This window comes from Sorex araneus, chromosome 3 (assembly GCF_027595985.1).
Source record: "Sorex araneus isolate mSorAra2 chromosome 3, mSorAra2.pri, whole genome shotgun sequence".
NCBI classification, from domain to species: domain Eukaryota; kingdom Metazoa; phylum Chordata; class Mammalia; order Eulipotyphla; family Soricidae; genus Sorex; species Sorex araneus.
Genome location: NC_073304.1, coordinates 236,329,195 through 236,343,746, shown reverse-complemented (window position 1 = coordinate 236,343,746; position 14,552 = coordinate 236,329,195). Strand labels below are relative to the sequence as shown.

The 14,552-nt window shown below is 49.8% G+C and overlaps 1 protein-coding gene across 1 annotated transcript; it reads left to right on the top strand.

Moving 5' to 3' along the window:
* Window positions 1-328: 328 nt before the first annotated feature.
* On the top strand, window positions 329-12,361 carry SUMO2 (small ubiquitin like modifier 2). The gene is made up of 4 exons (XM_055133787.1): window positions 329-508; window positions 1,975-2,106; window positions 8,866-8,937; window positions 11,705-12,361. The coding sequence occupies exons 1-4, from the start codon at window positions 488-490 to the stop codon at window positions 11,765-11,767; spliced, it is 288 nt and encodes a 95-aa protein (XP_054989762.1). The 5' UTR covers window positions 329-487; the 3' UTR covers window positions 11,768-12,361.
* Window positions 12,362-14,552: the final 2,191 nt, after the last annotated feature.

Here is a 14,552-nt window from a genome sequence, read left to right as displayed (position 1 = left end):
ATCCCCCCGTGCGGCCAGGCGGGCGGCCTCGCGCGGCCGTGCCTCACGTCTAGGCCTCGGGCCTGCTCGTCCCCACCGAGGACCAGCTGGAAGCCATTTTGATTAAGCTCCACCACAGAAGGAGGACAATACAGCCCCGCCCAGAGCCAGGCGCGCCCCCGCGGCGGGCCGGGTGCGCGTGTCCGCGCGTCTTCCCGCCGCTCGGGCGGGCGCCAGGCCCCGGCCGCGGCGGCGCGGGGCGGGGGCGGGGGGTGGTTATGTAAGCGTTGCGCGCTCCCGCGAGGCGGCGACCAATGGGAAGCGCCGGCCGCTCGTGCTCGCGCACGCAGGGCGGGGGGAGGGAGCGCACGACGTGCGCGCGCCCTCCGCCTCTCCAGCGCTGCCGCCTCCTTCTTCTGCCGCTCCTGGAGCTGCCTGTGTGCGCGTTCGGTGCGGACCTGGTGCCTCTTTTGTGAAGCGGTCGCTGAGGAGATTTCCGGCGTTCGCCATGGCCGACGAAAAGCCCAAGGTGAGCGCCGCGGCGGCCGCCTCGCCGCGCGGCCCGGGTCCCGGCGCGGGCTGGGGTCGGCCCGAGCCCGCCCGCGGACTCCCCGCGCCTTCCTGGGCCCCCCACGGGGCCGGCCGCGTCTCGGGCCCGGACGCTCCGCGCCATTTTCCCCGCTCCCGCGCCCGCCGCGGCCCCGCCGCCCTCCCCCGCCCCCGGCCGTCGCGAGTGGGTCGGGCGGGTCGCGGGCGCCGCGCCTCGGGCCCGCGGGGCGCGGGCGGCGCGGGCCGGGCCCGGCGGGGCGCGCGTGCCGAGGGGCGTTAGGGCGCGCGGGGTCGCCGCCGGCCGCGGACCCCGCGCCGGGGGTTGCCGCCTCCGCCGTGGCGGGAAGTCCCCTCCCCCCGCCGTCCCCGCGCCGTCCCGCCGGGGTTTCCCCCGCCCGGGGACCCCGGGCTCGAGCCGCCGGGCCGCCCGCGGGCTCGGGCCGGTCCGGCGGGGGGCGGCGGGGGGGCGCGGGAGCGGGGCTTTCCGGGGGGCGCCCCCGGGGTCCCGGGCGGGGGGAGGGGCGGCGGCGGCCCCCGGCCCCGCGCGGGCCATGTGGCTTCGCGGGCCCGCGGGCAGATGCGCGGCCGGACACTTTCTCGGACGCAACTTTCTCGGGCGGGTTTGCAGGCCCGGGCGGCGGGGCGGGCGGGCGGCGGGGCCCGGGGCCCCCCGGCGGCTGGCACGCAGGCTCGGAGGGGCGTGGGGGGCGCGCCCCCCGCCCGCCGGCCCCGCCGCGCCCCGAGGGAGGGCGGAGGGGCTCCGGGACGCGCTTTCCAACGCCCCCCCTCGGTCCCGGGGAACTTGGGGTCGGGGTCGGCGGCGGCCCGGAGGGAGACTCGGGGGGGATCCTGTGCCCGCGCCCCGTGACAACAAAGGGGAGGGAGGGGAGGCCCGAGCTGGAGATAAACAAAATGCGGCTGCGGCGAGCGGGGCTCCCGGGGGCGGGCTCGGGGCGCGGGATTCCGAGTCAACCGCCGCCGCGGGCACCGGGCGCGCGGGGCCCGCGACTCGTGGGTCCCCGGGCGGGGGAACTTTTGAATCCGAGACGGTGAGTTTTGAATGGCGAGTTCCCCGCTCTCTTCCCGCCCCTGCCCCGCGAGCACGCCCCTCGGAGCCCCCTCGGGAGGAGCCAGCGCCCGGGCGGGCTGCGAGGGGCCGTTTTAGGAGGTTGGGGGTGGAGGGGGCGCCCCGCGGGCCCCGGGCTGCACGCCCCGAGGTGCCCACCCCTGGCCCGGCTCTGACAGCTCCTGGGTGCTGTGGCCCGGGGACGGCTCCCTTCACGCGGGCTCAGCCGCTGGAAACAGCTGAACGGGAGACCTGTTGAATTCGGAAACAAACTTGGACTGCCGCTTCGAAACCCGCCTTCTCGTTATCTCTGCTCTTTATTACTGTTTTCCTTAGCCTCCCGCATTTTCAAAATGGCACTTTTATTTTTCTTTCAACAGGAAGGCGTCAAGACCGAGAACAACGATCATATTAATTTGAAGGTGGCGGGTCAGGATGGTTCTGTGGTGCAGTTTAAGATTAAGAGGCATACGCCACTTAGTAAACTAATGAAAGCCTATTGTGAACGACAGGTGAGGAACGCACACGTGTTTTTCCACGAAATAAAAGTTTAAGGAAAACAAACATTTCCGTTAATAGAAACTAGAGGAGCGTAGTGTTAGCATTAATTATCTCTAGCCAGAGTGATGTGTATTGGCATAATTGACAGGGTTTTTGTTTAATTTTTTTTGGCATAGTTTTTATCATACGTTTTGTATATCGATGGTTTGGATGATGTTCGATGATTCTGATCCTGTGCCATAAATGTGTCAGACTTTTTCCATACTTGGTTTGTACTGAAATGGATGTAATTTTATTCAAAAAAAAAAAAAAAAGAATGAACTGGATTAAGCGATAGACTTCAAGAAAAGAAAGTAGGAACGAGCAGATTCTGGGAGGTAAATGCAAACTTTAACAGTGGCACTTCTGCTTCTGAATCCCTGCAAATGCAACTTTAAATAGATAATTTGTAAGGAATTGAGAAGGTATTTAGATGCTTTTAACAATAACTTGGTGTACTTTAGATTTATTGTAGGTTTTGGGGGTGAAAAAGAATGTAGGTCAAATACAAGAAGTGCATCTTAAAATCTGTACTATTTCTGGTGCAGAAGTGCTTTTCTTGATCTGTCCTGAATGTATAATTGATAAGAGTTGTGTACATGTTTTAATACTAAAACAGGGCCAGCGTATGGCTATCTGTGAGGCTCCAGGTGCAGTTCCTCCTGATACTTCCAAACCCAAAAGAAAGTGAGAAAAATAATTTATCTACATTGCAAGTTGTCCAAAATAGACTCAGAATAGGTAAAAGCTAGACCTATACAGTGTAGGGTTTGAGTTAATACTTAGCTTATACCAGGGGACGTAAAGACATTTGTAGCAAACTAAAAATAAAAACTTCTGTTTGAAAGTACTAAAAAAAAAATAAGGGGAGGGGTTTGTGGTTTTGGTCCACACCTGACAGTGCTCAGGGGTTACTCCTGGCTCTGCACTTGAATCACTCCTGGCAGTGTTTAGGGGGACCATATGGGATGCCGGGGATGGAACCCGACTTGGCTGGTAAGACAAGCACCCTATTGCTGCATTGCTCTGGACTCAGTCTGAAGTTTAGTATTAATTTGCAATATATCTTAGTCTTCCTGACGAAGATACAATCTCATTCTTCTGTCTGAAGAATTTTAGTGAGATCAATTTACCTAGAAGTGAAAGTGAACTTAAATAGAGGTGCTGAGGGATTCTTGCACTAGCATCTCCCGTATTTGAACAAGAGCGCCCCTTCAGGTTACTGGGGATTTTTAAGGGTAATTTGTAGAGTTACGCAGTCAAACCTTAGACAAAACAGAAACACACGACTTAGATTTAAGACTTTTCAACTAGATTCTTTGTATTTCTTTAACTTCTGTTGATATGAATTATTTTGGAGTGGAGGGGTAGGTCACATCCACTTATGCTCAGGGGTTACTCTTGGATCTGTATGCAGGGATTGATCCTGGTGGTGCTTGGGACTGTGTTGGACCAGGGACAGTAGGAGTAAATACTGTATTTTTCTTGGTGAGGACCTCAAAGTTTTGGTGTGATGGTTACCACGTACATATCTACCACGTACCGGGGCATTGCATGGTGTCAGGAAAGCAAACACCGAACAGCTCTTGTACTTCTGTCAGATCCAGAACACTTCAGTAATTTTGCTGGGTTTTTTTGTTTGTTTGTTTGTTTGTTTTTGTAATGTTTGGATCACACCCAGAGATGCTCAGGGGTTACTCCTGGCTCTGCACCCAGAAATTACTCCTGGAGGTGCTTGGGGACCATAGGGGATGCTGGGGTAGGAATCCGTGTCCGGTGCAAGGCAAATGCCCTCCTCGCTGTACAGTTGCTGTGGCCCCTAATCTTGCTTTGTTGCATTCAGTGGTCCTTCCTAGTGTAAGGTTTTCCTTGGGACTGGGGGCTGCTCAGAGGGCTGGAGTGCATGTGGGAGCACCACTGATGATGGCCCCAAACCTGAACCTTTTCTTGGATTTTTCTTGTGCTGATGTTTACGATTGTTCAAACATCTTGGGACCACACGTTGGTGCGGAATCCAGGGAAAGGGAATTGGAAGTGTTACATAGTTAGGGCAGTTCCCTGTCTTTTTGGGGTGGGGGGTCATGCTCAGGTGTGCTGGGCTTAGCCTTAGTCCTTAGGGATCGCCACTGCCGGTGCCGGGGATTGGACTTGGGTCAGTTGCCAACTCTTTAACTCTCGCACTCTCGCCAGCCCCCAACTCCCATCTCTAGGCTAAACTACAGGCTATCAGAAGACTGAAATGTCTCTTTTGGGTTTGGTTTTTGGTCACCCATTGCCCACGAAGGTGGCTGAAAGCACAGTACCGGGTGACTGCTTGCGGATGAAACCCTGCCCCATATTCTACTGAAGCATGCACTTCTACCTTATGCAGAGACAAGAGTTCATCTAATTTGTTAGAGTATTTGTGGGGGGCAGGGAGGTTTGGGCCACACCCAGTAGTACTCACACTACTGCTGGCTCTGCTCAGGAGTGACCCCTGGTGGTGCTTGGGGGACTCTGATGCAGTGCTTAGGTTCCAGCCAGGACCCCATGGCTAAGAGGAGTGCTTTGAGTCTCGCCAGCCCGATTTCAGCCCTTGTGAACTTTTTTAATTTAGGCACTGTGGTTTACAATGGCTGATAATTATCGACCAAGGATTTCCTGTCAAGGTTCATTCAATAATGAGTTTGGGGGGCTGGAACGGTAGCACAGCGGGTAGGGCGTTTGCTTGCACACGTCCGACCTGGGTTCGATTCCCAGTATCCCTTATGGTCCCTCGAGCACTGCCAGGAATGATTCCGGAGTTCAGAGCCAGGAATAACTCCTGAGCATCGCCAGGTGTGACACCCCCCCCCAAAAAAAAAAAAGAAATGAGTTTGGGAGTATATTTTGGAGGTTCTGGTAGATGTTGGATGTCCTGATAGTATCTCAGAGGCCTTTTTTTTTTTTTTTTTTTTCTTTTTGGGTCACACCTGGCAATGCACAAGGGTCACTCCTGGCTCATGCACTCAGGAACTACCCTTGGCGGTGCTCAGGGGACCATATGGGATGCTGGGATTCGAACCCGGGTCGGCCGCGTGCAAGGCAAATGCCCTACCTGCTGTGCTATCACTCCAGCCCCCTCAGAGGCCTTTTTTACTTAAAAATCTTTCTCTGCCCTCATGGTGACTCACTAATTAAAGAATAAAAAAAAATAAAAATTAAAGCCATGACAAGAAAAAGAAGAGATGTCTGCAGTACTCCCAGAAAAAAAAAAGAAAGAGCTTTCTCTGGTGTCCCTGTTCGAAGGAGCACTATTCTAAATCTTCGTGTGAGTTCAGAACTATGATATGAAAAATCAACCTGTGATGTTATCCTTGATACTTGGTGCTTCACAGAATTCATCAGCATATTCTATTCTCTACCCTATGCTTCTGGTCGAGTAGTCGTGATCCAGGTGTAATTATCTCTTGAAATATGACTGTTTTGTATTGAAGTCCAGTAAGAAGTGAAACCAAATCATAGTAATTTGAAATGCTTGAACATTTTTCTAAAATTTGTACCAGTTTTTATTTTTTTTTCCCTTTTTACTTTTTGGGTCACACCCGGTGATGCTCAGGGGTTACTCCTGGCTCTGCACTCAGGAATCACTTCTAGCGATGCTTAAGGGACCATACATGATAAAGGGGGTGGAACCTGGATCGCCACATGCAGGGCAAATGCCCTACCCACTGTACTAGCACTCCAAGCCTCAGTTTTTACCAGTTTTTAACTTTTCGTTTTGGGCCAAGCCCAGTGGTGTGTGTGTGTGTGGGGGGGGTCTTGTGCTAGGGATCAGACCCTGGGTTTCTGTATTCGAAGCACTTGCGAAGCCTGGCAAGCTGTTTCTCCAGCCTAGGTTGCTTGTTTGGGTCAAACCGGCAGTGTTCAGGGATCACTCTTGGCTTGAAGACCATCTGGGGGGCTGGGGGGGCTGTATGCAAGGCAGCCTCCCTACCTGCTGTAATATCTCTCCAGCTCCCAGTGCAGTTTTTTTTTTTTTTATTTGTTTGGGGGGAGGGTGTTGCACCGCACCCAGCACTCGGCTATTCCTATGCTCTGTTCACTGCTGGTGATGCTTAGGAGACCGTATGTGATGCTAGGGAATCTAGCCAAGGCAGGCTGCATGCTGGGCAAGTAAGTGCCTTAACCCCCATTATTTTCTCTCTCTGACTCCAAATTGATCCTATTTCTTGCAGGTGCCAGGTGGTTTTGGAGTGCACGCACGAGTTGATTGATTTGGTTCTGTTTTTTGGGGGGGAGGGGTGAGAGGTAGGGGCTGTGCAAAGAAAAGTCTTACCTACTGTACTATTATCTGGCCATCAGGGACTGACTTTATGTGTTAGAGTCCAGGTGTTGGCGTATTGTGTGTTTGTGTGTGCGCGAGTGTGTGCTATACCTGGCGATGCTCAGGGGTAAGTTGTGGCTCTGCACTTAGGAATCACTCCTGACAATGTTGGGATGCCAGGGATCGAACCCATGCTGGCTGCATGCAAGGCAAGCTCTCTCCCTGTGGTACCGTGGCCCACAGAATTTTTAGTACTGTGTAAATAAAGTAATTAGTATCTTTGCATCGTGTCTGCAAACTTGAACCCCAGAGGAATTGACAGGTTGTGTTCTTGTAGCTGGTGGGGATTACCCAGGGTATTTCTGGTTCAGTGCCTGGGGTCACTCCCAGCAGTGCATAGAGACCATTCAGAATTGGGGCACAAGTAAAGCATGTTGCCTTATTTCTTTGGCCCCAGGACTGGTGCTATTTGTATTGGGGCCACACCCAAGTGGTTCTCAGGGGACCATATAATGTCAGTAATCAAACTAGACTGATCACAAAATATGTTTGAACCGTTGAACTCTATTTTGAACCCAAACTCAAGTTTTAAAGGAGAGCGCTGTGATCCTCATATTACAATACCGTATAAACACCAGGAGTTTGGTAAAATGGGTGAGGGGCAGCAGCATTGCTCTGGGCAGTGTCTGAGTGCTGAGGATCTAACCCAGGAGGCCCAGATGCAAAGCATGCCCTCAACTCTTTGGGGTACCTACCCAGCCCATTTATATTTACTCAGGAGTTTCACTTTTTCATTAGTTTCCTTTGGGGTAGGGTGCCTCATCCAACAGTACTCATAGTTTCTCCTAGCTTTGTACTCAGCTCAGTCCTTAATCCAGTAGTGAGCAACCCTCAACCTCTATTCTATTTGTTTTTGGCCACACCCAACTGTGTTCAGGGCTTACTCTTGCTCAGGAATCCCTCCTGCTGGTTTCCGGATCATAACCATAACCAGTGCTGGGGATCGAACCCAGGGTTGTCCCCTGCAAGGCAAGCACCTTATCTTTGTAGTATCTTTCCAGCTTCTGGAGGTTTAAAGGTAGATTCTGTACATCCATTAAATGAGGGAAATAATACAAGTGTTTAGGGGCCTTAGCCATAGTACAGTGGCCTTGGAAGGGCAGACACGGGTTTGATCCCAGCACCCTATGTTGTCCTCCAAGCCTGCAAGGAGTGATCCCCAAGTGCAGAGCCAGGGGTAAGCCCTGAGCATTCTGGGCATGGTTGTTTGTTTTTTTTTTTTTTTTTTTGCATTTTTGGGTCACACCCAGCGATGCACAGGGGTTACTTCTGGCTCTGCACTCAGGAATTATCCCTGGCAGTGCTCAGGGGATCATATGGGATGCTGGGAATCAAACCCAGATTGGCCATGTGCAAGGCAAATGCCCTACCTGCTGTGCTATTGCACCAGCCCCTGGGTATGTTTTTTTTTGTTTTAAGTGTACCTTGAACACTATTTTTAGTCTCAGAACGCAGTTAAAATTTCTTATTTGCATCAGAGAATGTGTAAAAGCAATTATAGTTTGTAATTTTGATCATTGTACAGAGTATCAGGCATTTATAAGAGCTAGTGAAGAAAATCACATGGCAGATCCTGGCAAGCTCCTCATGGTGTATTTGATATGCCAAAACCAGTAACAATGATGGGTCTCATTCCCCTGACCCTGAAAGAGCCTGCAGTGTGGCACCTTTGGGAAGGACGAGTAGAGAGGCTGCTAAAATCTCAGGGCCAGGACAAATGGAGACGTTACTGGCACCCGCGGTGAACAGTGGGATGACAGTGATAACAGTGTCAGGACTATAAAATGGCTCTTAGAAAGTAGTCTGCAGGTTAATACTACTCAGTCCTGTGTCAAGTTAGTAATGTTTGAGAAATAATATGTTAGAATCACCTTGCAGAAAGTACCTGTTTGGGCTAATTTGTCTCCTAAAATACATATAAAAAATTATTGAAACTAAATTAACATTTCCCAGTTGGTGGTAACACTTCCCAGGTTGGGCTTCTAGAATTGGGAGGCGGGCTGGGCTGGGTTGTCTCTGGTGGTGCCCGGGAGCTGCTCTCAGCTCTGAATAATGTGGCTCTTGGCTGTATCCAGAGCTTGACCCAGGTTTGATCCCTGGCACCCCATAAAATCCCCTGAGTATCTCCAGTTGTAGCCCAGAAATGGAGCTGAATTGTTTCTACAGGGGCCAGATGAGTAGTACGGGGTTAAGGGGTTGGCCGGCATGTGAACGACCCTGGCTGGGTTCCTGGCACCACATGGAGTCCCCCAACACCTCAGTGTGATCGCCCCAATCCCCCCAAATGAAAATAACTCAATGTATTTTAAACTGAATATACAAAGTTTTATCTAAACATTTTTCTTTGTCTTTTTTTTCTTTGCATGCATATTTGAAACTTATACAGGGTTTGTCAATGAGGCAGATCAGATTCCGATTTGATGGGCAGCCAATCAACGAAACAGACACACCTGCACAGGTAAAGATATTTATTAGCGAAATCAAACTGCTTTGTTGATGAATTTGTGGATTCTCATATTTGGAATTTGTAGCTCTTGTCGAGGGCACCGTTGTGGGGCCTGATGGAGGGTTGAGTCCAGGGCCTTAGACTTGTCACTCACTGGGGCCTCCGGGGTGTTTTTCCTTCATAGTTTAAGGCAATAAAAAATATAACCAGGGGCTGGAGAGATAGCACAGTGGGTAGGGCATTTGCCTTGCACTCGGCCGACCTAGGTTCAAATCCCAGCATCCCATATTGTCCCCTGAGCACCAGGGGTAATTCCTGAGTGCAGAGCCAGGAGTAACCTCTGTGCATCGCCAGGTGTGACCCAAAAAGCAAAAAAATATATATATATAACCAGGTAGGAAGGTAAGGTTGAAAATAGGGTTAAGTTCTCAAAATGCCGATATCTTTCATGTTTTTTTAACTTTTTGTTTTTGGGCCACACCTGGCGATGCTCAGGGATAACTCCTGGTGCTCCAGGGATCAAATAGGATGCTGAGATTGACCCCGGGCTGCGTGTAAAGCAAACACCCTACCCCGCTATCTCTCAAGCCCCAAAATGCAATCAGTGCTTTTGGTGCTTGGGTCACACCCAGCAGTGCCCAAATGGTTACTCCTGGCTCTGCCCTCAGGAATCATTCCTGGCTGTGCTTGGGGGACTATATGGGATGCTGGGGATCGAACCCAGGTCAGCTGCGTGCAAGGCAAACATCTTACCCAACATACTATCTCCAGCTCCAAAATGCCAACGGCTTTTAAATGATTTGGTTACCACTCAGTAAAGCTGATCATGAGTTGCCCTGATTCATTCCTCCCAATCTAATTATTACTATTATTAGAGAATAATGGATTAAGAACTCTGGTTCTGGCTTGCTTATTTCCTTTTCTTTTGCTTTTTTTTCTGGGTCACACCTGGCAATGCTCAGTACTCCTGGCTCTGCACGTAGAGATCATTCGCAGTCTGGGACCAGAGAGACTGTAGAGCCGGTCGGGCATTTGCCTTGCGCTGGGTTCAGTCACTGGCATCCTATATGTTCTCCTGAGCATTGCTGGGTGTGACCCAAAAAAAAGCAGAAGAAGGAATCACTCTCAGAGGGCTTGGTGGACCATACCTATATGGGCTGCCAGGGATTGAACCCAGGCGGCAGTGTGCAAGGCAGGCACCCTACCCTCTCCTGTATCTCTGACCCATCTTTCGAGCTTTTCAAGCCTGTGTTCTTTATTGGATGCATATTTCTCTTCTCTGATTCTTTCCACTCTAGAGAAGCCGTGATCTCTTGGGGTTTATTTTTGGGTGAATGTGGGGGAGGAGCCACACCCCTCAGTGCTCAGGGGTAGCTCCTGGCTCTGCACTCAGGAATTACTTTTGGTGGCTTTAGGGGACCATTATAGGATGCCAGAGTTTGAACCCAGGCCGGCCACGTGTAAGGCAAGCACCCTAACAGCTATACTATTGCTCCGCTGTACTATCTCTGGCCCTGTAACAAGAGTCTTGATAGCTGAACTGAACAGGCAGCTTTCTAGAATCAACTGTGCAAAATTGAAACCTGTCTTATGCTTTAATCTCTTCATATCACACGAGTTGTTCTGTTCCTTTGTAAACTTGACTGAGTTCTCATGGTCATTGCTTTGTTTTGGTCTTAGATGTACTTAATCTTGGGGGGAGGGCTGCTTTATAACAAAGTTTTAATGTCTGAGTTATACTTGAAAGATTATTTTAAAGGAGTCACCTTTGAATTTCTCTTAAGGAGTTAGAGACTTTGAGGAGCCAGAGAAATATGGGTGGGTGTTTGCCTTTCCCAAGGTCAACCTCAGTTTAATCCTCAGCATCCCACATGGTCCCAAGCACAATTCCTGAGTGTAGAGCCAGGAGTAACCCGAGCCTTGTCCAGTATGGCCCTGCAGTCCTTGGAAGGATATGCAAACGCCTGGAACTTACACCTTGAGTGAGGCCCTCTACACTTCCCAGAGATGTAACTGGCCTGTGGGTTTAGTGGGGAGGCTGGAGAATAGCAGCAGTTCCCCCACGTAGCCACGAGGAGGAGCTGGATTCTCTTTACAAATGAGAATAAAAGCCGTGTTTATTCTTTGAAGGCATACTTAGCTTTTTAACATCTGACTTACCATTCTGAACCTCAGAAAATAAATAGAATGAAGGCCACGGGCGTGACTTCAAGGACCTGTGCTCATGCTTTGCTGTGGGAGCTCTGGGTACCTCCCGAGCCCAAAAGACGTGGGAGTGGTGGAAGGACCGTGATTACCTTGGTTTTATTCGCAGCTGTATCTGGTGGTGGTTGGGGACACCTACTGCTCTGTTCAGGGGATGTTCCCTGTGGTGATTGAGGGACTGTATAATGCAGGCCACCTGCATGCAAAGCGTGAGCTTCTCCTGTTGAGTTCGTTTTCTGGCCCTTGAAACATGCCTTTGTTTTTTGGGGGAGATGTGTGTGGGGGGTGGCATGTTAGATGCCAGAGTTAGGAGGCGAGCACCGTGCCTGCCATACTATCAACTCTGGCTCCTTAGATGGGGTCATTTCTTGGTGAGCGGGCCAGGGATGCAAGTTATAGAGCCTGCATATACCGTGCATGGAAGGCCCTGGGTCCAGTCCCTAGCACCTTGTGTGTGGCCCCCAAGCTAAGAGTGACCCTCTTCCCAAATGAGGAAAACCAGAGAAAACTAACATAGTGATCTCATGTTAGCCCAGGAGTCCGGGCTCTTCACCTTTGCTCTCTTTCTCGCCAGTTGGAAATGGAGGACGAAGATACAATTGATGTGTTCCAGCAGCAGACAGGGGGTGTCTACTAGCGGAGCCCGCTCTCTCCTCCAGAACTCAGCTCCTCCAGACCAAGAAGACATTCGCAATTCGAAAACCGCAATTTGGTTCCACCACATCCTGACTACTACAGTATAGTTTTCTCTATTCTTTCATTCTCCCCTTCCCCATTCCTTTATTGTACATAAAGTAACTGGTGTATGTGCACAAGCATTGCATTTTTTTTTTTTAACTAAATGGCCAATGGTATGTTTTGATTGACATCAAATGGAGATGGGATGGGGAAAAAATATTGGTTCTGTGAAAATCCCCCTTTCTCCATTAGTGGCATGCTCATTCAGCTCTTATCTTTATATTCCAGTAAGTTATTTTGCTCTCAATGTTTAACAAAAAAAAAGAACAACATAAAAATTCTTGCATACCTTGTTTGATTGGAGAATTTTAATGTTTTTCATTTATCATTGTAAAACCAAGGACAATTTTATAACTTTTTTGTACGTAGCTGTTACATGTAGGGCGATCTGTCTTTAAGTAGGGATAAATTACTCTAAAAGAAATGAATCCTAGATAGTTTTCCCTTCAAGTCAAGCGTCTTGTTGTTTAAATAAACTTCTTGTTTAAAATGAGCTGTTTTCTTTATTCTGAGAAATACCGAGAAAGTTGAAGTTTAGGGGGAGAGAGATGACTAGGATAGGTCTTCAGAAAGTAACATTTCAAGGAAGAAGCAGAAGTAACATTCCAAGGAAGAAGCAAGGCCTTTGTTCAGGAAGCTTAGGCAGTTCCAAATGTGCAACTTGACTTGCAAAAGGAAACTGGGTCATAATGTTTTGAATATATTTTCTTGTGGACTTAACTCCTTACACTTTTCTATAACCACTACTCGAGGGTACAGTGGGGTAGAATGTGGAATTTGGGGAAAGGCAATTTTGCAATTTTACCAACCCTATTGAAAATCTGATCGTTTGACCAGTTCATACTCCCTAACTTCCTATGAGAATTTTGATTTTAGGTTAGAATATATTATTGGGGCTGGAGTGATAGTACATCAGGTAGGGTGTTTGCCTTGCACAAGGCCAACTCAGGTTTGATGCCCAGCATCCCCTAGAGTCCCCTGAGCATCACTGGGTGGCTAAAAACTGAAATAATATAAATACTACATGCGTTTCCACACGTTAATTATTCAGACCACTAGCATTTTAAAATTCCGTGTATATATTGGGATTATGGAGAGAGTTCAAGCAGTGAACATGCCAAGCGTGATCAGGCCCCATGTGTGATCCCTGGCGGTCCATCACTCTCTTCCCTCGTCGACCTGTGAGATGGGCACCAGCAGAGCTGGAGTTCTGCAGGAGTGGCCCCAGTTTAAAAAAATAAAGAGGTATGGGGAAAGGTCGCATAATAGAACCAGGAAGTGGGATATTCCCACAGGAAAGATGAAAATGATGGGATTTTAATCCGCTTTATAGATGAGGGGCTGGAGCAGTAGCACAGCGGGGAGGGCGTTTGCCTTGCCGTGGCCTGACCCAGGTTCGACTCCCAGCATCCCATATGGTCCCCTGAGCACCGCCAAGGGTAATTCCTGAGTGCAGAGTCAGGAGTGCCCCTGTGCATTGCCGGGTGTGACCCAAAAAGCAAAAAAAAAAAAATTTCTAGATACTCTCCAATGTTTAAGAAACCAAATTTCACTTAGATTTTTTTTAAGGTTTTTATTTTTTTAATTTTTATTATTTATTTATTTATTTATTTATTTTTTGCTTTTTGGGTCACACCCAGTGATGCTCAGGGGTTACTCCTGGCTTTGCACTCAGGAATTACTCCTGGCGGTGCTTGGGGAACCATATGGGATGCCGGGGATCGAACCCGGGTTGGCCGAGTGCAAGGCAAACGCCCTACCTGCTGTGCTATCACTCCGGCCCGATTTTTTTTAAGGTTTTTTTTTTTTTTTGCTTTTTGGGTCACACCTGGCGATGCACAGGGGTTACTCCTGGCTCTGCACTCAGGAATTACTCCTGGCGGTGCTCAGGGGACCATATGGGATGCTGGGAATCGAACCTGGGTCGGCCACGTGCAAGGCAAACGCCCTACCTGCTGTGCTATTGCTCCAGCCCCTTTTTTAAGGTTTTTTAAAAAAATTCTTGTATCACACCTGGCAATGACTCAGGATGTTGACTCCTGGCAGTGCTTGGGGGACCATATGGGATGCCTGGGATTGAACCCAGGTCAGCCGTGTGCCAGGCAAACGCCCCACCTGCTGTATTTTTGCTCAGGGCCCACTTAGATCTTTTTTTCTTTTTGGGCCACACCCGGTGATGCACAGGGGTTACTCCTGGCTCTGCATTCAGGAATTAATACTGGCGGTGCTCAGGGGACATATGGGATGCTAGGATTCGAACCTGGGTTGATTGCGTGCAAGGCAAACGCCCTACCCACTGTACTATCACTCCAGCCCCCCCACTTAGATCTTTTTGACTGACGTACTACCGTTATGCCTTTTTTTTTTTTTTTTGCTTTTTTTTGCTTTTTTTTGGGTCACACCCAGCGATGCTCAGGGGTTACTCCTGGCTCTGCACTCCGGAATTACTCCTGGCGGTGCTCGGGGGACCATATGGGATGCCGGGGATTGAACCCGGGTCGGTCGCGTGCAAGGCAAACGCCCTACCCGCTGTGCTATTGCTCCGGCCCCCGTTATGCCTTATTAATTCACCTTTTTTGTGAATTGGTCTTTGCAATTCACAATATGGTTGTGAAATTGCAATTGCAATATGGTCTTTTTGGGGGGTGGAGAGACATACTCAGCAATGCTCAGGAGTTACTTCT